The sequence below is a fragment of the Loxodonta africana genome, chromosome 3, assembly GCF_030014295.1.
Source record: "Loxodonta africana isolate mLoxAfr1 chromosome 3, mLoxAfr1.hap2, whole genome shotgun sequence".
In the NCBI taxonomy this organism is placed as follows: domain Eukaryota; kingdom Metazoa; phylum Chordata; class Mammalia; order Proboscidea; family Elephantidae; genus Loxodonta; species Loxodonta africana.
In genome coordinates, this window is record NC_087344.1 from 52,636,568 (window position 1) to 52,662,497 (window position 25,930).

A 25,930-nucleotide genomic window follows, 5' to 3' on the forward strand; every position below is an offset into this window, starting at 1 on the left:
CATTTCATGGTGGTGGTTGTCATTGTTATTTCAACGGTAATCTGGGAAGAGAACAGGAGGCTGAGCAGCGTCTTCCACTCTGTGATCTACAGAATTTTCATTCATGAGCTGTTAATAGGTGTTCATGGGAAAAGGGTTCTAAGGTCAAAGATCTTTGGGCTTCAGCTAAATCAAACTAAAAAGCAAGTAAGCAATTGCAGGACTTCTCAGAGTCTTTCATACACTCATGTGAATTGTGAGTCTCCAAAAAGTGGGGAATGGCCTAGTGTGCAGCGTTTTCCCCAATCTATTTCACCACATGATGTAATTTCAAGGAATGTTCATTACCAACTTGAGAAACCAGTGGTCATAGGGACCCAGTTTGGGGAACGTTGGCCTCCAGAGTCTACCTGCTTCTCTCTGCCCTACCTGATCCCCAGGCCTTCACTTCTGATTCCTGACTCCTTCGGATGGGTCCATCTCCTTTCTTTGGGCCTATGATGCTGAGACCCACTCAGCACCCCAAAGACTCTGAATCTCCGTGGTAAGCCCACTGGGGTCCTCCTCTGGGAAGACATGGTGGAGCTGGAAAGTCCAGATGGGTCCATTCGGGACACAGTGTTGGACTTAATTCCAAGCGGCTGACTCTGAGTCACTGGTGTTAAGGTATCACTTTCTGTTGTGTTTAATTTAAACAAACAATAAAACCCCAGTCCTGTCTGGGATGCAGCCTGGAGGATGTTTAATTCCCTGCATGAAAAGGCAGAGGGCAGGGTAGAAGGGAGCCAGAGGACTTGTGTGTGAGAGAGAGTGTGTGTGTGTGTGTGTGTAAGAGAGAAAGAGGGAGAGAGAGAGAAATATGTGGGTCTCTGGGGACAGAGCCCAGGGAAAGCCACACTTGATCCCCATCCCTAGAACCCAGCACTTCTCTACGTTGGCCACTTGGGCGGCTGGTTTCACTGCTCCGAGACTCAATTTCCCTACCTGTAAATTGGACATAAATAAAGCTGCTACAGAGGGCTATTACGAGGATTAAATGAGACAAGAGAGATAGAACAGGCTGGGTTTGTGCAAGGTTTTTTTTTTTTCCTAATCTCACTTGCCATTCACATGCTGGCAACCAGGGTGCAGGGTATATGTGCCTGTGTGTGTGCATATGTGTGTGTGTATGTGTGCATGGTGTGTCTAGCTAGGGAGGGGGCTTAAGAGCTGTAGCTCAGGGCCAGACTTCCTCAGTTCAAATCTGGCTCTATTCCTAACTGTGATACTGGGCACATTGTTTAACCTCTCTGTGACTCAGTTTTCTCATCTCTAAAATAAGAATAATGATAGTATCCATCTCACATATTATTGTGAGGATTAAATGAGTTAATACACATGAAATGCTGAAACAGTGCCTGGCAGAAGATAAACACTTTTATAAATACTTAATAGTATTTTCAAACCCCACAAGGTGTCCTTCCCCAAACTAGTAGAGCCAATCCCCCAGGAAGCTAGTCTGGGTAAAGTAATAATCTACCTTATCCCCTCCCACTCCTGGAAATAAACCAGTAGTCACAAAGGGCCCTTTGACCTCTGGGGGTGTTCCCTGGGGTCGAGAGAGGAGAAATTTGCTTTGTGCTGTAGCGCCCTCTGTTGGGAGATCCGAGCTAAGCACATGGACAGAGGGAGGCTGGGCAGACGGCCTCACAGGAGGATGCCCGGTGCCCAGGGCTCCGCTCAGCCTATGCCCAGCAAGACCCGCCGAGGAGGAGGCATGTCCCACCATGACTCACGGATTTGAAAGCTAGGACTGCAAAGTGGAGGCCATGCCGCTGGCGGCTGATCCATTAGGAGACAGGAGCTGAGGGATGTTAGGCAAATTAAAAGCCTGTGGCTACCCTGAGTGACTTCTCTGCTAAGTCACGCTGTGCCCTCTGCTAACTGTGCCTCTCAGTGCTTTGGAGACTCTGTTCCCAGGGGCAAAATAAAAGTTCTGGAGGTGCGTTTTGTGAAACAGTGGCTGCAGGAGCAGGCTCCCCCCCCCCCTCCAGGAGAGGGTTGTGGAGGGAGCAGGCACAACCTTTTCTGGGAGGAACGGTTTTACTATTTACAATTACCATATGGTAATAAACGCTCCTGCGGCAGCCAAGCCCCTCTGGGGAAGCCCAGCTGTGCACCCGAGTGGTATTTTCTCTCTGTGGGCCCTGTCAGACCACGTGATTCAGGAGCTACCGGTTCCCTGAGGAAGTTCACTACCACAGAATGCTTGCTAAAGCCCCTACTAAGTGTCAGCCTGGTGACAACAGAAAAGACGCAGAGTGAATAAGACAGAGTGCACTGCCCTCATCCATCCATCCAACAAATATTTATTGAGGGCCTACGATGTGCCAGACACCGGCGAGAAAGACCAGTCGTTACAATACAGGGTAATGTTAACAGAGTGTGGATAACTCAAAAGTTCTGGAGCTATCATTAAAGGCCTACTATGTTCAAGGATTGCTATGAGTCAGAATCGACTCCAGGGCACTGGGTTATGTTCAAGGATGGAAACTCTGTGGGACAGTTCTACCTTGTCCTATAGGGTCGCTATGAGTCAGAATCGACTCGATGGCACTGGGACTGGGTATGTTCAAGGAACTGGCTAGAAGACAAATAATTACAGTACACAGTGATGTTAACCAAGCTTGTGAATGATTCAGAAGACCTAGGGCTAAAATTGGGGGCCTATTATGTGCCAGCCATTGGCTAGAAGACCAATCATTATAGTTCAGGGTGATGATAACAGAGAATGTAGATGATTCAGAAGTCCTGGGGCTGGGAGGGCGTATCAACTGAGGTTTCTAATCCCCAGGCCCAATCCATGGCCCCAGAAAGCAATCCCCCCTTAGCCATCAGACCTTCTTTCCTCCCAGCACCTCCCCCCAGGATACCACTGACAACTGGCATAACAAAGACAATTCTCCAGCCCCTTCTGGCTGCTCCCCAGGGATCTCTCTCCCAGCTGGTATGGACCAGGGCTAGGAGAAAGCATCACCATGGAGGGAGGGCCCTGGAATCCACCTGCTCCCTGGATCTCCTCTCCAAGAGCCAGGCTGCAGCGTGTGCAGCCAGGAAGCCTCGTTGATTCAGGGTTCACCTGATGAATTGTTACCCATCCACTTGCCTTGCCGCGCTCTGATTTGCAGTTTGGTCCACAGAGTAGGAACACCTGCACAGAGATGCATGGCGTTTACCTGCAGAGCTCAGGTACACAGGAAGGACCTGAGGATCCTCCCAGCTTGAGGTTGTTCCCCAGCCAGGGTGCCTGGTCCATGGAGGGCTTGGAACCTGGGATGGTTTTCTATTCTGCTGGCTTTTGCCTGGGCCAGGAGTGGGGAGGGGAAAGAGCAGGGGCAAGGGCAGAAGGAGCTTGTCAGGGGCTGTGCCCCATGGCATGGCTGGGTCATTCCCAAAGCGGGGGAAGTGATCTCATACTGACCCTTAGCAACTTGGAGAAGGGGGCAGCCTGGGTGGGTGAGGGTGGGGAGGGAGCCAAGAACACTCAGTGGAAAGGAGAAGAAAGTGCCTGAGACTCCAGTGCTCAAGCCACATCAGCCCCATCAGCCTGGCAACCAATTAGTCTGATTCAAAAAAAAAAAAAAAAAAACCATGTACGGACAAACTGTAATCAAACACCTATTTATAAGAGTTTATTATGATCATTATTATTATTTTACTGAGAGGATCATTCTAAAGCCTGTCAGGTGAAAACGTATGCTTTCAGATCTTCATAAATGCAAATCACTCCTTCCCCCACTCAGGGACTGGGAGGATGAGCTGCAGCCAGGCTGCCTTGGGAGGTGTCAATATGGTGAAGCTGAAGGGCAGATGGAGGAAGCAGCTTGCTGTCACGGAGCCTCTCTGCACAGGGCTCAATGAGGGTCAGCCCAGTAGTCACCCACTAGTCCCCCTGCTCCCTACACCCCCCTCACAGGGCTGCTGGAGAAGGCACTGGCCGTGCACCCATCACCCCTCTGGGAAACAGAGGCACGGCCTGACACAGCAACACCTGGACAGAGCTGGAGAGGCTAGGCATTCTCCCTGCTGGTGCCATGGAGACTGCACGGGATCAAGAGCCCAGAGCCCTGGGTCTGGAGCCCAGTTCTGCCCAGGCTGGGCTGATCTTTCAGGGCCTCGGCTTGCCAGTTTCCAGGGTCCCTGCCAGCAGAGAAATTTCATGCTCTTCACTTCCTGACCTAGCCTCACCCGGCTCACCCCAGGGCTAGAGTACCCCTCTCCTGCCCCACAGGGAACCTCAAGACACACAGGCAGGCCTCGTGAGACTGTGTGTGTGTGTGTGTGTGTGTGTGTGTGTGTGCTGGGGAGAGGATGATAAGAAGATACAAGCCCCAAACCCACACTTCTCAGGCATGGGGAGATACCTGACAGAAAGATGAAAGCTTCGTCGTTAAGGGTGAAAACCACTGGTCCCTCTCCCCCTTCCTGACTGGCTGGAAGATTTTGGCTTTTCTCGGAAGAAAGGGCAGGACACACCCCATTTCTGAGGGTTCCTAGAGGAAGGGGCAGCCACAATTTGGAGAGTTTCAGAACACTGATGCCCCTAAACTCTCCCCCCACCTCCCGCCCCATGAGGGCTTTAATAGGTGGCAAGGCCAGTCCTCCCGAGCCACACCCCGCGCCTGCCCTACGTCTGGAGGCTGGCAGCGCTCTCACAGAACTGAGCGGGGCTGGCTCACTCCATCAGTCTGGGGATGGGGGGAGGTGTCCCAGGGATGGGGTTAGGTAGAGGGGGAGCGGGTTGAGTGTGGCTTCAGGAGGGGGTTGCTCAGTCAGCTGAGGGAGGGGTACAAAGGTAAGGACCGCAATCGAGTTGTGAGTGAGAGGCACCTGGGGGGCGAGGGCGGAGGGGAAGGGAAGACGGATGGGAGGGGTGAGCTCTCCTTCTCCCCCGCAATAAATCGGCTTAGCAGACGAGAGCCGAACAGCCCAGAAAGGATTAAAGGAAAGTCTGTATAATACAGCCGAGAGCGCGGCGAGGGGAGGGCGGGGAGGGCGGGGGGCGGGGAGAGGGGGAGGGACGGAGGGAGGGCGCGGGGAGGGGGCGCTCGAGCTGCCGGGAGAGGCAAGCTCTAGGCAGAGAGAGCGCGATTCTGCTCCAAACTCCAGCGCGGCCGCGGATCTGACTCCCGGCCGCCGTGGGCGCCGCGCGCAGCCGAGGAGCCGAGAGCGGCGGCGCGCCCTCAGGACGCCCAGAGCGCGAGGGTCGCGGCGCCTCGAGGAGCTTCGCGGAGCCCGAGCCGAGTCGAGCCCGGAGCCCCGGCCGCTGCAGCATGGGGGCGCCCCCGCGGCGCCCCGCGCTGCCCGCTACCGCCTCGGCCGGCGGCCGGAGGCAAGAACGCGCCTGAGCCCATGGCGAGGGGACCCGCCGCCGCTGCCTCCGCCACCGCCGCCGCCCCTCCGCTGCCGCCAGCTCCCGGGCACCATGCGAGCCGCCCCGAGCCTCCGCGGCTGTGTCTGCCTGCTGCTCGCCCTGATCCTAGACCTGGCGCGCGGTGAGTGTGCGGCGCCGGGGGGGTGGAGCCCGGGAGGGGGAAGCGCTCGGGCGCGGGCCGCCGGGTAGGGCTCGAGTCGGGGTCGCTTTGGAGCCGCGCGGGGCGTGGAGGGGCTCCGGGCCGGAGCAGCGCTCCTCTGGGGGGCTCTCTGGGGCTGGCTGGCTTGGCCAGGGAGGGAGGACGCCTCTTTTGGAGACAGCACGCGCGCGAAGGTCTGTGCCAGTGTGTGTGTGTGTGTGTGTGTGTGTGTGTGTGTGTGTGTGTGTGTGTCGCCCCAGCAGTGTGTGTATGAGCGTGTGTCTTTGTTGCGTCTCTGTGAGGGTGTCCGGGCACCAGCTGTGTGTGAGAGGGTGCAGGAGTGTCCGTGTGTGTGTGGAGGTGTGGGAGTAAGTGTCTGGAGGAGTGTTTGAGTGTCTGTGTCAGTTGCACGGCTGCTGTGTTCGGGAAGGTGTGTGTGTGTGTGTGAGAAAGAGTGTGAGCGAGTGTTTGGGGGTGTGTGTGTCAGTTTCTCGGTGAGCGTGTGAAGTGTGTGAACTCGTGTCATTGTATGTGTGAGCATGTTAAGGGATGGGCGAGTATGTGAGGTGTGGCGTTTCACGCGTGTCCCCAAGTGTGCAGGTCTCTTTTGGGGGGTGTGACGGCAGATGACTGTATTTCTGTGGGGGTGGGGGGAACGTATGTGCATAAGAGGTGAGAATGTGACACTTGGGCCGGAGTGCGCACATCTGAGCTTGTGTAGGTGCAGGCGAGGGGGTTGTGTTGCTTCGTGTGCGTGCTGGGAGTGTGTGCTTATGATGGTGCGTGTGGTTCGTGTGTGGACGGCGGTACTGAGGAGTCGGGGGCTGAGGAGGTGTGAGCAGCTGTGTGTGTGTGTGTCCCGCACAGACTTGGTCCCGGGCTAGGCTGAGCCAGCTGGAAGGAGGTGGAAGCTGAGCGGGGTTCCCTGAGCGAGTGAGCCGTGGTTCCGCAGCTCCAGGGTTCAGGGCCGTCTTGGTGTCCCCCGCCCGGCGCCGCTGCCTAAAAACCCAGTGGCCTGCCTGGTGCATCTTAAATACTGCGGGGCGGAACCTGGGGACCCCCGTACCTTTCAGGCAGTGATTGAGGATCAGATGCTCCACTACAAGACCGGCGAGAGGGAGGCAGGTCAAGGAAGAGCCTAGGGCGCCAAGAGGAGAGGGTCCACGTCCTGGATTCCCCCCTAAGCCTAGTGCCAACCCTGCCCAAAGTCAGCCGGCTGGAGGCAGAACCCGGCTCCGCAGCAGAGGGGGAGAGGGAAGCTGGAGTGACAAAAAGTAGCCATTGTGACCAGTAGGGCCTCATCCCATAGCCCAAGTGGGTGATGGGGAGAGGGGGAGGTCAGCTCTGCCCTCTGCCAGAGGCCTTGTCCCATCGGGAAGCGCCTAACTAGGCTCTGAAAGTGCCTTCCAGGAAGGAGTGACCCCCTTCAATAACGATACCCGCTTCTACACCGAGGTCCTTGGGGAGTGCTGGGTCTGCGGGGAGAGAAGCTACAGAATTTAAGGCTGAGGGGTGGTCCTGCTGTGGGGGAGGGGCTGGTGTAACCCAGAAGAAACACAAGCCCTGTACTCTTTGTCCTCCTATCCTTGGAGCAAGAGACTTTCCAAAGTGGATCAAAATCTCCCCCCAACTTTGGGGTAAGGGCTCTCCCCTTCGAATTCCTCTTGAGGGATAGGGGATATGGAGGGAGAGCCCCGTTCCAGGGCTGCCAAGAGGGCACGGGGGTCTGTTGAAAGGCACTGGAGCCCTCCCTCACCTGAACACGGCAGGGAGCAGGGTTTGGGGGTTGGGGCAGGAAAGAAGCACCCACTTCCCCTCGAATGCGCAGAACAGGAACGCGGCAGGCAGGGGTGGGATCAGCAACTGACAGGAAGGGCTTTGGTGGTAAACTCCGGCTTTGTCAGGCCCCCCCCCCCGCCCCCGCCGCGAGCTCCCTCGGAACGGGCAAGCAGCTTTCTTCTGGCTCGGGGGCTGCGGAGAGCTGACCCGGCGTCCTGGCGCCTCGGCTCCTTTCGCCGCCTCTGCAGGCTGCGGGAGGCGGGGGCGCGGGAGCCGGGGGCGAGCGCATCTGGACCCATGGAGGTGACGCGGCCTCGGAGCTCCGCGGCTCCGGGCGAAGGAAGCGCGCCTACCGGGATCGCAGAAGCGAAACTTCCTGCGCCTGGGAGCAAACGGGGGTCCTGGGCCAGAGAGCCCTCTCTTCTCCGCAGAGAAGACGCGAACAAACGGGGGTGGGATTCCCCCTTCCCTGTCCCAAGTCTGTGCCCACAGTGGGGAGCGGGAGTGGGAGAAGGATCTGAACCAGATGCAAAAGACCGGCTGTGCCGGAGGAGGGCGCATTTCCTGGAAGTGACCTAGGGCAGAGCACCTGGCAGTTGGCATTGCAGGGCCACCTGCCAGGAGCTGGCCTGGGAGCGCGGTGAGGATCGAGCCCAGGCAGGCGTTCAGAGATGTGCTGGCCCAGTGAGGGCGATGGCAGCCACTGCTGGAGGAGGGGACTGGACAGTTCGCCCTCACCTGTTCTGCCCCTTTGGGCCACAGAGAAAGGGGGCTCCACTTAGGAAAGGCGGGTCTGCGCTTTGGGAGGAGAAAGGAGTCCGCTGCACACGGGACTGGCTGGGCCGGAAGCGTCTGTCCCTGGCTCCCTATGCCCCAATGCCACGCTCGCCAGAAGATAAGCCCACACTCCTCGGGACTCTCAGGTCACCCAGGAGCGCATTTGCAACACCTCTGGCCCCTGTTAACCCGGCCTGGGCACTTCTAGAACCTGCGCTTGTACCTGTGCATGGGGGCGGAGGGGGCGGGGGGCAGGGAAGAGGGTGTTTGACTTGTCTCATTCGCCCCTCAGAGAACAGTGAATGGGCAGGCCCGGTTAGGAGCCAAAGGCACCAGCGGGGTCTCCGGGGTGGAGAGGCGCGGCCCTGCGGGTTCTCGCCCCGCAGCCAGTGTCAGCAGGTGTACCGGAGAGAGGGAAGCGCGGCTGGCTCAGCTGGGCCTAGGCAGCCGCAGCTCCTAGACTGCAGCGGCTGTATGCCCGCGAGCGGACGTGACCACGACTTCATGTATTTATCCCAGGGCCTCCCCTCCCACCTGGCCAGCTCTGGCGCTGGGCGGGGCGCGGCCCAGCAGCCCTCCTTCTCCAGCCCCAGGCAGAGGAATTCAGCGCAGGCGCCCAGCGTGGGTTGCTCCGCCGCTACTCCCCAGGCCACCACCCCCACCCCCGTCTGGCCCCGCCCCCAGCCATAGAGCACTCCTTTGCCACAGGAGACTATGGTCCAACAGGGAGTTAATATAGTTTTTTTTTTGTTTGTTTTTAAAGAGCAGAGGCTGTTAGAGATGGAAGGGACCTCCGAGATTCTTTACTTCCGTGGTTCTGAAACTATTTTGTAACCAGGAAAACCCCTTGAGTGAGAACTGGTTAACAAAAACCCTCCTAAAATCCTGACGCCTTTGAACAAAATGATAGGCACAGAAGAACTGCCCTAATCAATGGGGGCGGGGGGGTGGGGGTTGAGGAGACCCCACATCGGTCGTTCCTTCCACACAGGTTTCCTTAAACAATCTTGAGATTACTATTGGCCTGATAGAGTAGCTGGGTTTTGTTTTTTCAATAGCTGTAATGACGTGCTTTAGCTGCAGTGTGCCGGGCCTGCTGTGTGCTAGCTGCTTCTCCCAGTCCGCATTCATCCAACACCCTCCCCCCATCCCAAGATGGGTTTAAGATCCTCTTTTCACGTCACAGATGAGAGAAACCAAGACTTAGTTTTAAGAGTTGTTAATGACAGGACAGGCTTCTTCCAGCAGTGGCTGGTCCTGCCTCGAGGCTTCCTCTTTCCTTCCAGCGTTTGGTCTCTCAGGCTGGAGAAGCAGGGTGTGTGTGCAGAGGCAGAAGTGGTACCGTGATGCCTGAGGTGAGCCTGATACCCAGGCTTTTCAGACCACCACTCACAGACACACTTGCCCCTTACTATACTCTGTCAAGTTGGGCAAGACAGAGTTGCCACTTTACGGATGGGCTGGGGGCAGGAAGTGAAGGTGTTTCAGAGACTTGTTCAGGCTTCCAGTTTACAGCAGTCCCTGGCATCAAAGGCAGAGGCCGAACGAAGAGGAAGCTGGTTGGTTCTGTTAACTGGGTTTCCTAGGGTTCCTGTAGGTGTTTAAGCAGGGCAGTCGGCAGCCTGGCTTACCACCCTGCCTACCTCTGCCACATGCCCAGTCCCTTGAAATTCACTTATTCATGCATCTAATAAAAGTTTATTATTGAACCAGGTATGTGTCAGACACTGTGCTAAGCATTGAGAACATGGCCATGAACATGGTAGGGGAGTCCCTGCCCTTATGGTGCTTACAGCCTAGTGGGAAACTGATTCTTCACTTGGAGGAGGGGGTCAGATCTACCACCCTAATTAAGCACTCACTGTGTGCCAAGCATTGCGCCATGTGCTTTATCATTCTTGTCTTGTTTAATCTTCACCACTACCCTGAGAGGTAAAATTAACCCTGTTTTGCAGATGAGGAAACAGACTCAGAGAGGTTAAGTGACTTTTTCAAGGCCACCCAGTCAGAAAGTGGTAAGCAGGGACTTAAACACAGGGCTGCCTGACCTCCCAGGCTCTGCTCTTTCCCTCTGATCGGCTGTCTCCTGGTGAGAATGCACCTTGTTACTTCCTCAGCCCTAGCCACATGGAGGGTTGGTAGTATATCCAGTTCCCTGTCTGGATACTCTACTCTCTCCTAAGCCCTTATTGAGATAAAATCATCCAGTGTGTTCATCTGCAGAGATGGGAGAGGGGCATGTCCCTCAAAGCCATTGTCATCATCAACAGAACGAATGGGCATCTGCTGTGGGCAGGACACATCTGAAAAGAGAAGGACATATGACAGTGACCCTCAAGGAACTTCCAAAAGGGTGAGAGGTAGGGTGTGTTCCTGGGAAAAAAAAAAAAACGACAATCCAGGTGGAAATTTGTTGATACCTGCTAGATGCCAGCTGAATTGATAGCCCCTCCAGGAAGTTCTTGGGGAAGAATGATTACATGGGCTATTAAGGGAATGCTTCAGAGAAGAGGGAGAACTTGAGCTAGACCTTGACGCAAAGGAAGGATATTAATAAGTCCTGGAGGCAGAGGACTATGCATGGGGGGATCAGCCGAACTCAAATGGTGTCTCCCTAGAGTCTTGATGAGGACTGGGAGAAAGAACAGTGATATTACTGAGAGCCACTGTTTATTGCACACCTATAAGATGCTCTTTATACATCAAATGTTCTCAACAACCTATTTCTTTGTAGGATTTATAGGGTACTTCTTTTCTTTTTTTAAAATAATGAATGAAGTCCAGGATCTGGTAAATGGAAGAGCTGGGAGTTTCAAACCCAGGTCTGAATCAACCCAGTGACACTTGCCACTCCCAGAGGAGAGGAGAAACTTTTTTTTTTTAATCATGGGAAGGGGGAATGCAGTAGCCTTTACCACTTTTGAGAGCCTCCCATTTTAAATGATAAATGTCACATGATCTCATTCCCCAAGAGGATAGCATTCCTGGGAAGGAACCAGGGTGGTGAGATCCTGGAACCTACCATTACATGATGAGTGGGGTCCAGTAGCAGAGGAGAGCCATGTTCACCAAAACCTACTGGCCATGATTCCACGGATAAGCAAATTAATGCTTCGTCTACAGAGCTGGAGGTGTAAGGAGGAGCAGCCCAAAAGAGAGGAGGGACAGGCCATGAAGTGTCTTTCTGAGACTCAGATTTCAACCCCCTGGAAAAGGAACCTGGTGTTTGGCTTGTCCATTATCCATCCCTTCATCTCCTAGCAACACATCAGATTTGCTCTGGGGAGTTATGCCCACCCCTCAGTTGCATGCTATCTTGGTGGGTGGGACTGTCGGATAAAAAAAAAAAAAAAGGCCACCCCCAAAATGGGCCAGTCAGACACTCTCTCTCTGGAATCTGAGATTATGCAAAGTGTCATGAAGACAGACAAGCCCTAGAAAGTCCCTATGCCAGTGGAAGAAATTACTTAGATGGTTTCCCAAGGCTGATCATAGACCTGCCTTCCGGGGTGTTGGGAGGGTGGAATGAACTGTTGGAAGTAAAGCTCTTAGCACTGTCCCGGGCGCTCTTGGGACTGTTTCTAGCATTAATCACGGTTCTGCCAAAGCTGTTCCATCATGATTCTTCTTGATCCCTGATGTTTCATCTTGTACTTGCATTCCACGAACTCCCTCATGACATCCACATCCATTACTTTTTTGGCATTCACAGTCAATTTCTGTTGCTTGCAAACAAAGGACTCCACTTGATACCCTCCCTGGGTGTAATGATCCGTGGGAGATAGAAGCTTCAGGGTTGCTGGCTAGCCCTCACCCAGAGGATCATTCATGGCTGGCTGGCTGAAGGTGACCATCCCAATGCCTGCGCCCTGCCTTTTCCTGGAGGCCTGAGGCATTAGCACCCACCCCCTTACTTGAGTGCAGTTCCAGACCCGAGTGATTTCCCGTCAGTGAAACTCGTACTGTGAATCCCCCAGCCCCCACCCAACTAGATTGGATGCTTCACGAAGGCAGGGACCATGCCTGGTTCTGCTCATTGTTGAATCATCCCCCTCCCCCAACCTGGAACATATAGTAGGTGCTCAATAAAGGTTGGTTGTTCGGATGAGTAAACCACCTCTCGCTGTTAGGACACGTGCATCCTGGTTTAGAAGAGAGCTGGATATGTGGCTTTTTATTTCTACTGAAAAGTTTATGAAAAGGCTACAGCATGTGGAAATTGGACTGAATTTGCAGGTGAACTTCCTGACTTCAAAGATGTCTGCTCCTGGAACTATAGTCTGTGCTTTCTGTAGACTCTCAGAGAATCAAGATGGCTGGGAACTCTGACTCTACACAGCCTAATTGTCTACCTGTTGATAAGCACTTGACAATTGAAAGAATGCTTCCACATCCATAATTCCAGTTAGTCCTTACAGCAGACATGAAGGCAGCTACTTTTGTGGCCATTTAAAAGATGAGGGAAACTTAGGCTCAGGGAGATGAAATGATGGTGGTGGTGACAAATGGCCGGATTGGAACACAAGACTTGTGAATGCAAGCCAAGGCTTCCTTCTCTACCCTTCCACTCCTAGTCCACTTCATGGCTTCATTCAGCCCACAGGGTCTGTGGTGACAACTGGGGACCAGGAATGAGACAGGCCACTCCCCCCCCCCCACATGAGCTCATAGGCCAGTGAACTTCCATCAGTAAGCATGCACTGTGAACTGAGTGCTATTGGAGACCTCCTCCATCCTCCACCGCTGCCCAGGTAGGGGTTACAATCTCCATTGCACAGGTAAGAACAATGATGTGCCCACAGTCCCACAGCTTGGAGACTCCAAATCCCGCCGTCTCTCTTGGCCCCGTAGACTTGGCCTGCTCAGAGGTTCTGGCCTCAGCCTCATGGTCCCCTGCCTCCTCCCCCACTTCCGCCCTTTCTTGGCTCAGAGAGCAGACATCTGCCCTTGGCTAGCACAGCGCCTGTCCCTGTCAGCCTCCCTCCAAGTCTCTGCTCGCCCACTTCCTCCTTCTCTATGACTCCCCGCTATGACCCAGGTGTCGTCCCCCCCACCTCAAGAGTACTGGCAGCAGCTCTTTGGGAGAAAACTCTGTTAACTCTCTTCTCAGGCCTGAGATGATGTAGGTCGGTCTCCCTACTAAACAGAGAGGTCTTAAGGGCAGGTAGGTATTCCTGCACCCTGGCCCTGGCCCCGGGTCTGACTCTGAGCAGGCCCTCAGGATGTTTGTTGAATGAATGGATGATGTCTCCCCTGAGCCTGAGGTTTGGTCCAGACACCAAGCTTGTTTCCTGGCCCTGCTCAGTCCCCTCTGGAAATTCTCCTGGTGTGAGAATCTGTCCATGGTCCAGCTCTGCCCATCATCTTTTGCACCAGTGTCCCAGCTGGTGTCTAGAGGATGAGCCAAGAGTGGGAAGAGATGGGAAGACCAAGGGGCTTCCTGTTCCCCCTGGGTTCTCCTGGGGAGGGGGCTGTTCTTGACTGGTGATGGGGCGGGGGGCGGGGGGCTTGGATATGGAAGGAAAAAAGGAAAATAACACCCATTGAGCAGCTACTATGTGCCAAGCCCTGTGCCAGTCACATTCACACGCACCGTCATATTAAATCCTTCTAGAAACCTCTACTTGGGAGGTATTATTCTCCCCATTTTACAGATGCAGTAACAAAACTTAGAGAGGTTGTGTGATTTTCCTAAGATCATACGGCTAGTGAGGGGCAGAGTTGGATTGACACCCGGACTCAACTTTGCACATCTCTTTCCAACCCTGAGTTCATCATGTTGGCAGCTTGAAAATGACCATAGTGGGAGGTTCACCATGGAGTTCAGCCCACATTAAAAATCGGGGCTCCTCACACTACCTTTGCCACCTCCAGCTGATTGTTAAACACTTAGCAACGCAGCAGCAGGTATGCCCATCCTTCCTCAGGGTGTAGCGGGGTAACTCCTGCTTTGGTTTCCATCTATCCTGGGTTCAAATCCCAGCTTGGCTATTTCCCGGCAGAGTATACTTGGACAAGACACTATGTCTCTAAGCTTTAGTGTACCCATCTTTTGAAAATGGAAGATGTTGTGGGGATTAAATGAGCGAATATGTGAAAGAACCTAGCACCTAATTGGCCCTTGGTAATCATCGCCTCCCTTCCTTCTGACCCCCAGCTGGCTGTGGAGTCCCTCAGAAAGGCTTAGAGAGCCCAACCCTTTCTTCTCCCTCCCCTGGAGACTGATGTTGGAGCCAAGTCAATGGATCCAGTCACTTCCCATTAATTGACCAGCAGTCCCAGGCTTAATCCTGGCCTGGGAGAGACCTCCCTCAGGGAGTCTCAGGTTTCCCTGGCAGCCCCACATGGCTTGAACTCATTAGAGAACAATAAAAGTTCATGTAAAATCAAATGACAAATACAGAAGTACAGCAATCAAACCCTTAGGGATAAAAGGGATGGTCCAGGAAGTCTCTGATGGGTGGCAATGATCTTGACAGGTAAGATGGGGTTCCAGGCAGGGAAACAGCATGTGCAAAGACTTGCAGGAAGGAACCAATGCTGTCTGGGTATGTGGGAGGTGGGAGGCAGTGGGGCAGCAGACCTCACTTGAGTGCAAGGTCCTCAGTGAGAAGCTTGGAATGAGGTTAGAGGAGTTGGCGGAGACCTGTATGCCAGGGCGAAGGGTCTGGATTTGAGCCCGTGGGCTATGGGGAGCAGTTGAAGAAAGAAGATGAAGCTCCCAGAGCAGTGCTCTAGGAAGATTAATTTGGCTTTTCTGGGCCACCTGAAGCTAGAGACTCTTTGGAACCTCCATTGGGTTATAAATGGCTGCTCCGGGGCGCCCAAAGAGGCAATAACTTCAAGGAAAAAATGCTGTCATTTGGAGGCTGTCCACCTCTCCCAGAGTGTCTAGACCCAGCAAGGAAGGAAAACCAGGTCCCTGTCTAGGCTCTGCCAGGATGGCACGGCCAGAGATAGGGCTGCCCTAGTCTAAGCATGTACCTTGGGCCTGGACCAAGAGTGATGGGAGTTGGGGCCTGTGGGGCAGAAGCTTCTGGACCCCCAGATGGTATGGGCTTTGGAGTCAGTCTTGTGTTCAGATCCTGTCTGTCTGCACCCCTCATCCAATGTGTGAGCTCAGGCAGCACTTTGTTGCTCTCAGCCTTGATTTCTCCAACCGAACGTGCAGTCCGCCATGGTGGTCTTGCAAGATGCGGGTTGTTGGGAAGGACAAGTCACATCACATGTGAAGTCCACATGTACAGTGTCCAGCACAGGGTGGGTGTTCAAAAAGTGGTTGCTATGGTTACAGTGATGTTTGGCTCCCCAGCATGTGGTCGAACCACCCCAAGTTTGAAGGGGAAGAGGTATCCACAACCCCAAGGCCCTGAAGGAGGGATGCATTGCAAGTTTGTCCATGTGAAATACTAACCAAGCCTTCAGGTTTGGAATCACAGAACATCAGAGCTGAGAAATTGTCTGCACCACCTCCTGCGTCCCATTTTAAAGCTGAGAAAACTGAGGCCAGAGGCAGGTATGGCTCACCCTTTGATGCACATGCTTGTGCCTCATGCAGATCTTCCCCTTAGAAGTCCTGAGGATCCTGCAAGTCAGGCATGGAGGAACATCGGCGACTCCTGGAATTGGGTGGGGATCTTGGCAGTGCTCCAATGGGGAGCATCTCCCAGCCTCATAAATCATAGGAGCAGTTTGGGAGTCACCAGGGAGAGAAGCAGCTGAGCCATTGGGCTTTTTTGTTCCTTTGCCAAGTCGTTCCCTTTGCCCTTTTGTTTCTCTTTCTGCAGAGGCACTAGGGCTGCTCGGGTGGGGTTGTTTGTCACCAATCCTTGGAGCCTCCATAATCTCCCCAGCACCATCTCTTCCTCCCCTCTCCCTCACAATCCCCAGAGGAAGGCGTCCATCAAGGCTGCCCTGGCACTGTCCTGGGGTGGGCGGGGGGGGGGCACCCAGGGACTCAAGGGCACTAGCAGGGTGAATACAGCCTGGGGGGCAGCCAGAGGGTGGGTGGCATCAGCTCCTTGAGCGGGTGTTCTCTGCCTGCCTGCAGGTTTTTGTCAAGTGGGTATTCAGGCTATACAATAGCCAAAAGCCAGGTGCCTGGTTCCACAGAAGCAGGTGATGAGTTGCTAATTGTCATGGGCACCAGGCAGGGGCGAAGAGGGTGGAGGGGGGCAGCAAAGTCAGCCACATTACAAAGACTTCTTTGTGAGCTTTTGCAGCAGAGAAGTGGGCAGAGCACAGCTTGGAGGGAAAGAGGCAACTCATAGGAAGGCGAATTCCTAGGGCCTGGCGCCTGACCGAGGAGCTTGGGAGTGAGGGGAAAGGCAAGTGAAAGCAGGGAGGAAGGGAGTCCCTGGGTAGTGCAAATGTTTAAGCGCTTGGCTACTAACCAAAAAGTTGACAGTTTGAACCCACCCATAGGTACTGTAAGAAAGGATTGGTGATTTGCTTCCGAAAGTTTACAGCTTTGAAAAGCATATGGAGCGAAGTCTGCTCTGACACACATGGGGTCACCATGAATTGGAGTCGACTTGATGGCTGGCAATTGGTTTGACTTGATTTTACTGGTGATAGAGTTAGGCACTGGCTTCTGGGACGGTTTGAATTACAGAGAGAGCAGTTCCTTGCTTGAGGAGCCAGTATCATTTGTTTGCTCATTCATTCATTCACTTGTTTATTCACGTAGCAATTCTCTATTGAGTGCTTCCTGGGGAGCAGGTGCTGTGCTAGGTTCTAGAAATCCAGGGGAGAAGGAATAGGCAAGCCTTTGCCCTCGTGGAATTTACGATCCAGTAGCCACGAGCCCTGTGTGACTCTTGACATTAAAATTAAAACAAAAATTTCTCAGCTTTTATTTAACTGAATTCAACAAAACTCCTGTTCCCAGTCACACTAGCTACGTATCATGTGCTCAGGGGCCACGCTTGGCTCAACAGCTACCATATTGGGCCACACAGATAGAGCACGTTTCCATCATTGCGGAGTGGTCCATTGGACAGTGCGGGTCTGGGACAGTGTTTCCCAAAGTGTGAGGTTGGTGGCACCCAAGATGTCTTCAGGCAGGGAGTGTCCATCGACGTTAAATATCACGGAATCACACAGAGGGAGACTCTTCCCTTTTCTTACTGGGTCCTCTGGCTGTGCCAAGAAGTCCCCAGGCTGACATTATTGCATCTTTAATGTCTCCTCTTAAAAAAAAAGTTGCCATTGAGTCGATTCTGTTTCATGGTAACCGCATGTATGTCAGAGTAGGACTGTGCTCCATAGAGTTTTCATGGCTAATTTTTCAGAAGTAGATCACCAGGAGTTGGGGCCAAGATGGTGGAGTAGTCAGATGCTTCCTGTGGTCCCCCTTACAACAAAGACCCCCCCCAAAACTAAGTTTGAACGGATTATATATGACAATCTAGGAGCCCTGAACATCAAAGGCAAAGTTGAGGAATCAGACTGAACGCCAGGCGGGAGGGAGAGATGGTTAAGAAGCAGCGAGGAGTTGCCAGACTGACCTGACTGGCACCAGCAAGCTGCAGGCTGGATCTGCTGGCGTGTGCGGTGAGGCAGGCAGTGGCACTCAGAAGTAGATCACCAAGCCTTCTCCTTGGTGCCTCTGGGTGAACTTGAAGCTCTAGCCTTTCAGTTAGCAACCAAGTTTGCACTATCCAGGGACTCCAAAGCCCATGCTAGCACTTGTAATCTCTCTTTGAACAAAAAGATAATAAATAGGCCTGGGACAATGAGGCTTCAGCGGGCCAGAGGGAGCAAGACTTTGAATCACAGAGTTTTGTCTCCATTGTAACTATTTTCAGTCACCCTCTGTTTAAGGCAAGTGATACTGGTTTGCCATTTAGGGTGGCAATTTAAATCCTCTCTCTCTTTTATTTTTAAATGGCTTTATTTAAGTAAAAAATGAGTCAAGTTAAAGAAAAATGTTAAGTACATGGTAGAACAGGTGGCGCGAGGATACGGCCAACCTCTGAGGTGGTGGGTGCGAATGCCTGCGGTTGAGAAGCCCGGGTTCAGATGAAACGATACCTGGGTTTGGATGCCAGGGTGTGAGTTTCAGCACCATCATTTGTTAGGTCTGACTTTTGGATAGGTGACTTCGCCGCATCATCAGTCAGGGTCCCAGCAGGAAACGACAAGCTCTATCTTGGGAGTTTGAGGAGGGTTCATTAAAGGGAATATTTACGTAGTCACCAGTTGTCTTGCTGTGGCTTGTGTGTTGCTATAATGCTGAAAGCTATGTCACTGATATTTCAAATACCAGCAGGGCCACACATGGTGGACAGGTTTCAGCGGAGCTTCCAGACTAAGACAGACTAGGAAGAAAGACGTGGTGATCTGCTTCTGAAAAATCAGCCAGTGAAAACCCTATGAGTCACAGCAGTTTGATCTGCAATTGATAATGGGGTTGGTGCAGAACTGGGCAACATTTTGTTCTGTTGTACCTTTGGGTCGTCATGAGCAGGAGGAGCCCACTACATGGCAACTAACGACATTTACATAGGGTTTAGGGAAGGCATGGAGCCCTGGTGGCGCAGTGGTTAAGTGCTTGGCTGTTAACCGAAAGATCAGTGGTTCGAACCCACCAGCTGCTTTGTAGGAGAAAGATGTGGCGGTCTTCTTCTGTAAAGATTATAGCCTTGAAAACCCCATGGGACAGTTCTAATCTGTCCTATAGGGTCACTACGAGTTGGAATCGACTTGACAGCAGTGGGTTTTGGGTTGGGGAAGGCAACAAGGGATGCTGCAGCTCCTTGGGACTAGGAACAGTGGGGAGTTGTTACTACCTGTAGACTGAAAGAGGAAGGGCAAGGAGCCGTTGATGGGCCCGGAAGGGGGGCTGTGCAAAGAGGACTACCTGACCTGGCCTTGGGTAGAGGGATGTAGCCAAATCTTGAGGACCTGGCAGGAAGGGGAATGGAGGGAGAAATATCCTAACCTCACCCTCCTTCTGCATTTAGGTCTCCTATTAGTGTTTCCCAACTGGAAACCCATATAGGTGAGCCTCCCAGAGCAGGAGGAGAAGGGAGGAATGTGATCTGGGCTGCAAACAGCAGAGATTCAGCACAATCCTGCCAAAACTCAGCTTCACAACTTATAAAATGGGGATTGTGCTTTGTACCTGAAGAGTTTCTGTGATGATGAAGTGAGACAATGTGTGAAAAGTTCCTGGCATGTAGGTGGTGCTAATAATTGGTAGCTATTTTTTTTTTATTTATAATAAGGAAGAAAGGTCTGGCCATCTGCTTCTGAAAATTAGCCAAAGAAAAGTGTATGCATGACAACAGTCCAACCCACAACTAATCAGGGGGATGGCGCAGGATTGGGTAGCTTTTCATTCCATTGTGCACAGGGTCACCCTGAGTTGGGGGCCAACTCAATGGCAGCTAACGACAATATTTATAATAATAATAGTCATAAAATATCTATTCTTATGCCCAATCCTGTGCTGTTGCTGTTAGGTGCTGTCGAGTTGGTTCTAACTCATAGTGGCCCTATTTACCACAGAACGAAACACTGCCCAGTCCTTCGCCGTGCTCACAATCGTTTTTATACTTGAGCCCATTGTTGCAGTGTCAATCCATCTTGTTGAGGGTCTTCCTCTTTTTTTGCTGATCCTGTACTTTACCAAACCTAGCATGATGTCCTTCTCCAGGGACTGATCCCTTCTGACAACACATCCAAACTATGTAAGACACAGTCTCGCCATCCAGCTTCTAAGGAACATTCTGGTTGCACTTCTTCCAAGCCGGATTTGTTCGTTCTTTTGGCAGTCCATGGTATATTCAATGTTCTTCGCCAACACCACAATTCAAAGGCGTCAATTCTTCTTTGGTCTTCCTTATTCATTCTCCAGCTTTCGCATGCATATGGTGCGATTGAAACTACCATGGCTTGGGTCAGTCTCACCTTAGTCTCCAGGGTGACATCTTTGCTTTTCAACACTTTAAAGAGGTCTTTTGCAGCAGATTTGCCAATTGCAATGTGTTTTGATTTCTTGACTGCCGCTTGCATGTGAGGTTAATGATATTGTTCAATAATTTTCACATTCAGTTGGATCACCTTTCTTGGGAATAGGCATAAATATGGATCTCTTCCAGTCAGTTGGCCAGGTAGCTGTCTTCCAAATTTCTTGGCATAGACAAATGAGCACTTCCAGCGCTGCATCCATTTGTTGAAACACCTCGCTTGATATTCCATCAATTCCTGGAGCCTTGTTTTCTGCCAGTGCTTCAGTGCATCTCAGACTTCTTCCTTCAGTATCATCGGTTCCTGATCATATTCTACCTCTTGAAATGGTTGAACTTCAACCAATTCTTTTTGGTATAATGGCTCTGTGTATTCCTTCCACCTTCTTTTGATGCTTCCTGCGTCCTTTAATATTTTCCCCATAGAGTCCTTCACTGTTGCAACTAGAGGCTTGATTTTTTTTCTTCAGTTCTTTCAGCTTCAGAAATGCTGAGTGTGTTCTTCCCTTTTGGTTTTCTATCTCTAGCTCTTCGCACATGTCATTATAATACTTTACTGTGTCTTCTCGAGCCAACCTTTGAAATCTACTTCATCAGTCCTTCCTTTGCTTTAGGTGCTTGTCATTCAAGAGCAAGTGTCAGAGTCTCTTCTGACATCTGTTTTGGTCTTTTCTTTCTTTCCTGTCTTTTTAATGACCTCTTGCTTTCTTCATGTGTTATGTCCTTGATGCCATTCCACAACTTGTCTGGTCTTCAGTCGTTAATGTTCAACACATCAAATCTATTCTTGAGGTGGTCTCGAAGTTCAGGTGGGATATTCTCAAGGTTGTACTTTGGTTCTTGTGGACTTGTTCTAATTTTCTTCCATTTCAACTTGAACTTGCATATGAGTAATTGATGGTCTGTTTCACAATTGGCCCCTGGTCTTGTTCTGACTGATGATATTGAGTTTTTCTGTCGTCTCTTTCCACAAATGGAGTTGATTTGATTGCTGTGTACTCCATCTGGTGAGGTCTATGTGTATAATCACTGTTTACATTGGTGAAAAATGATATTTGCAATGAAGAAGTTGTTGATCTTGCAAAATTCTATCATGTGATCTCCGGCATCATTCCTATCACCAAGGCCAAACTACAAATCCTTCTTCTTTGTTTCCAACTTTCACATTCCAATCACCGGTAATTATCAGTGCATCCCGATTGCATGTTCCATCAATTTCAGACTGTAGAAGCTGGTAAAAATCTCCAGTTTCTTCATATTTGGCTTTAGTGGTTGGTGTATAAATTTGAATAACTAGTTTTTCTTGTGGGCTTATAGATGTTATTCTATCGCTGACAGTATTATACTTCAGGGTAGATCTTGAAATGTTCTTTTTGACGATGAATGCAATGCCATTCCTCTTGAAGTTTTCATTCCTGGCATAGTAGACCATATGATTGTCCGATTCAAAATGGCCAATATGAGTCCATTTCAGCTCATTAATGCCTAGGATATCGATGTTTATGTGCTCTATCATTTCTGACATTTTCCAATTTTCCTGGATTCATACTTCGTACATTTCACATTCCGATTATTAATGGAAGTTTGCAGCTGTTTCTCCTCATTTTGAGTCGTGCCACATCAGCAAGTGAAGTTTCTGAAAGTTTCACTCCATCCACGTCGTTAAGGCCGACTCTACTTTGAGGAGGCAGCTCTTCCCTGGTCGTATTTTGAGTGCCTTCCAACCTGGAGAGCTCATCTTCCAGCACTATATCAGACAATGTTCTGCTGCTATTCATAAGGCTTTCACTGGCTAAATCTTTTCCAAAGTAGACTGCCAGGCCCTTCTTCCTAGTCTGTCTTAGTCTGGAAGCTCGGCTGAAACCTCTCTGCCATGGGTGACCCTACTGGTATCTGAATACCAGAGGCATAGCTTTCAGCATCACAGCAATACACAAGCCCCCACAGTATGACAGACTGACAGACACGTGGGAGAAACCTTTGCGACATGCTAGATTTTGTTGAGCCAAGAAGTAGCTTGATAAGCATGGAGATTTAGGAAGGTGGACCTGGCTTTTCAGGGGGCATATAAATTTGGAGAGGCAGACAACTCTGGAGGGACATTACAGTTGTGCAAAGGGGAGATGCCTGCACTCTCCACTGGCTGGTATTGACCTTTGGGATGTGTCAGGCCTACTCCAGACTCATCAGCGTCCTTGTGCCTTCCCTGTTCTGTGGGCCATCTCACTGACTGATGACTTCACCCCAGGACACACCAATTCATCGATCCCCAGTCTATTTTCCAACCTATTTCCCACAGAGATGTTCTTTCTCCTTAGATCCATTCAGGTCATCCTTCCTCCCATCCCCACTGGCTCTGGCCATGTGCAGTCTGGTCCGCATCAGTTATGAATGGGCTCAAAGCCCTCTCCTTCCAAATGAAAGGCAGGTACTCCCCAAGCCTCAGCTACTCCTACCAGAGGCTGCTTCCACCCTTGCAGATGGGGGAGAAGGGAGGAAAACATTGAATAAGTTGGCACTTTGGACCACCAGATCTTCGTCTCTCACCTAAAAGTTGAAAATGCCATTGCAACTTTTAGAGGGGTCTTCTTAATGGGGAGTAGCTGGCATTCTGGAAGTAGCTAGCTTCTAAATGGAGATCAATATTCCCTGGGGAAACTTCCACCAACAGCCCCTTCAGCTCTCAGCTTCTGAGTTGGCTGAGGTGACATTCCTTATGAGCCTCTATTTTCCTTTGTTTGGACCCTTTTCCATCTACCTGACTGTTCAAATTGACTTTGATGAGAACTACAGTAATTTTGCCCGTTGAAATTCATGAGACGCTTGCACATTCGGTGCTTTGCTGAAATTGCCGTGACAAATACCAGTGGCAATTTCTTCCCTGGCTCATTCTGTAAAGTGCTCCGGGCAAGACAGAGTGTCCCTGCCTCTCACTGACTTACCATCTGCTGACAATGCCAGCTCCTGCCAGCCCTGCGAGCTGCCCTGCCCCGTTGCAGGTTGGTCTCTGCCTAGCACACTGGCTGAGTGGCAATGTGGCACTTTAGGAGGGAGAGCGATTATCTGCTGGGGATGAATATTCCTTGGGAAGAATTTCACCAACAGCCCCTTACTCAGCTCTCATTCCTAAATTGGCTGAGATGGCCTTCCTTATCACTTTCTATTTCCCTTTGTCCAGCCCCTTCTCCATCTACCTGCCTGTTCAACTTCACTTTGATGAGGACTCATTTTGCCAGCTGCATATGGAGACATGTCCTGAAGCTGCTATTCCATCGTGGCCCTGGTGGGGTACCTCGGGCTCTGTGGGCAGGGTGTTGGGTCACAGGGTAACTTTTGTCACCAATGAGTCTCATTTCCCTGGGTGGTGGGAGGGGTGCCTCCTGCTCAGCAAGATCTGAACCACTCCTTGTTCTGACCCTGGGCATGCTGAAGAGACCACCATACTCTGGTCAACCTCTTCAGGACTTTTGTTATATCTCCATCCTATCCGTATTATTATTTATACCATCATTTTCTTAAATTCAAATTTAAATTGATTTCCATTTTTTTGTTTGTTTTGTTTTAGTTGTCTTTTGCAAAGGAATAACGTATGGTTTGTTGCACTAACTGTATTTTTTTTCTTAATTCATACTGAAATAAACATATGACTATTTAAACTGGTGGGAAACCCTGGTGGCGCAATAGGTAAGAGCTACAGCTGCTAACTAAAAGGTTAGCAGTTCAAATCCACCAGGCACTCCTTGGAAACCCTATGGAGCAGTTCTACTTTGTCCTATGGGGTCGCTATGAGTCGGAATCAACTCAACGGCAATGGGTTTATTTGAACTGCTTAAGGAGCTTCTCTATTGCACCTAGGATCAGCCTGAATGCTACTTCGGAAAATCCAGTTTGGTGGAAAGGGCACCATACTAGGAGTTATGACCCCCAGGATCTGATTTCAACTCCTGCATTAACTTGCTGTGTGGCTCACTTACCCCTCTGGGCCTTCAGTCCATAAAGCAAAGGGGTGAATCTGGATGGCCCAGTTTGGAGATTGTTATTATTATTGTTTTTGTGTGCTGTTGAATAAATTCTGATGCATAGTGACACTATATGACAGAGTAGAACTGCCCCATAAAGTTTCCTAGGCTGTAATCTTTACGGGAGCAAATCACCATGTCTTTCTCTCACAGAGCCACTGGTGGATTTGAACCACTGACCTTTTGGTTAGCAGCCAAATGCTTAACCATTAAGTCACCAGGGCTCATTAACCTAACCCAACCCAGGGCCCTCGAGTCGATTCCAACTCATAGCGACCCTATAGGACAGAGTAGAGCCTATCTCATAGGAAATATGATTGGGAAGAAGAGTCTCATCTTTGCCCAAATTATTTCCTTTAATGCTTATTTGATTCCTTCTCCAAACTCCTGCCTTTAGGATGGAGCATCCTGCCTCCAAAGACAGTGCTAAAGAGTGTCTCTGACAAGGGACTCTCCAATAGCCGTTCATTTCCTTGGTGCACAAGACAGGGGCTCATTTCAATTCCATTTAGCAGGCATTTTCTGAACACCTGCTCCACATTGGGCCTTGTGTTATGGCTGGGAATAAGGGATAAATAAGACACAGCTTCTGTCCTCAAGGAGTCCACAGTTTCATGGGGGAGGCAGGCAGACAAACACCCAAGTTATAGTACACTATTAGAAATTTTAAAATTCAAAAAGCTACCCAGTTCTTGGGGGAATGCAGAAGAGGTAATAACTAATCTGCCTGCAGTGTTGAAGAAAGTCATAGATCACTAGGAGGGGTGATGCATGACGGGGTCTTGATGCATGCATAGGAGTTTGCCAGCTGAAGAAGGGAGTGAGAGATTCTAGGAGGAGGCAACAGAAAAGACAAAGACCCAGAGGCTGGAAAGGGCCCAGGGTATCTGGAGAAGAGTGAGGAGGCTGGGGAGGCAGGAGTGAAGGGTTTGTATTGCTGGGAAGAAGTGAGGCCAGAGGTGACAGCAGGGGATGGAATCAAGTGTATTTGCTGGAGGAGAGCCAGTCCTGCCAGTAGATAGATTTCTCAGGTGTAGACACCAGGCCTGGCACTCTTAGCTTCACAGCAGCCTGGACCCTGCTGGCCCCACACTGGGAAGCAAGAGGCCCTCCCTTCTCACTGAAAAGACTCCTGGTGCCATTTGCTCCATGCAGGCTGCAGAAAGTCCTGGCAGAGCAGGAAGCAGAGCTTTACCTCAACCCAGGTGACCAGGGTATGCTGTCTTCTCTTAAGCTGGGCTCTGCAGCCGGGACAGCCACCCTGGTTATAAAGCATAGAAGTTCCCTGGACTCGAAGTCAGAAGAGGCATGTGGCCAAGTCAAAGTTCTCTACTCTCTGGGTCTCTTTATCCTTACCTACAAAATGAGGGGTTGTACTCAATGATAACAATAGCGAACATCGATCAAACACTGTGCACCAGACACTGTAATAAACTCCTGGCTTATATTATTTCAGAGTCCTTTCCACCCACCCCCCAGGAGGACATGCTGCTGGTATCCTCATTTTAGAGAAGAAACTGAAGCGCAGAGAGGTTAAGCCACTTGCTCAGGGTCATACAGCTAGTAGATGGCCATGCTGAGTTTTGAACCCAAGAAATCTCACATTTTAACTACTTTCTTATATTTTCTGCCTTCTTGCTTCTCTGCCAGAGATCCCTTCCAACTTGACTTTGTGATTCTGGGGCTCTCAGACGCCCCACTTGGGAAGTTCAGGGGTTCCAGCAGGAGCTGGAGCTGGCCCTGGGCCCTATGGCTTGGCAGCTGTGGAAGGCGGCAGGCTGGGCCCCTCCCTGCCTCCCCAGTCACTGGGTGGTTCTGTCGTCTCCAGCCTCATTGTTATTATTTCTCT

At 51.2% G+C, this 25,930-nt stretch overlaps 1 protein-coding gene across 1 annotated transcript in view; it reads left to right on the forward strand.

Moving 5' to 3' along the window:
- The first annotated feature begins 5,443 nt into the window (after positions 1 to 5,443).
- IGSF21 (immunoglobin superfamily member 21) overlaps positions 5,444 to 25,930 on the forward strand; it is a 354,878-nt gene continuing 334,391 nt past the window's right edge. The window contains exon 1 of the mRNA XM_010593063.2: positions 5,444 to 5,513. Within this exon, the coding sequence (XP_010591365.2) occupies positions 5,444 to 5,513 (70 nt within the window). The remainder of the gene's footprint in view (positions 5,514 to 25,930) is intronic.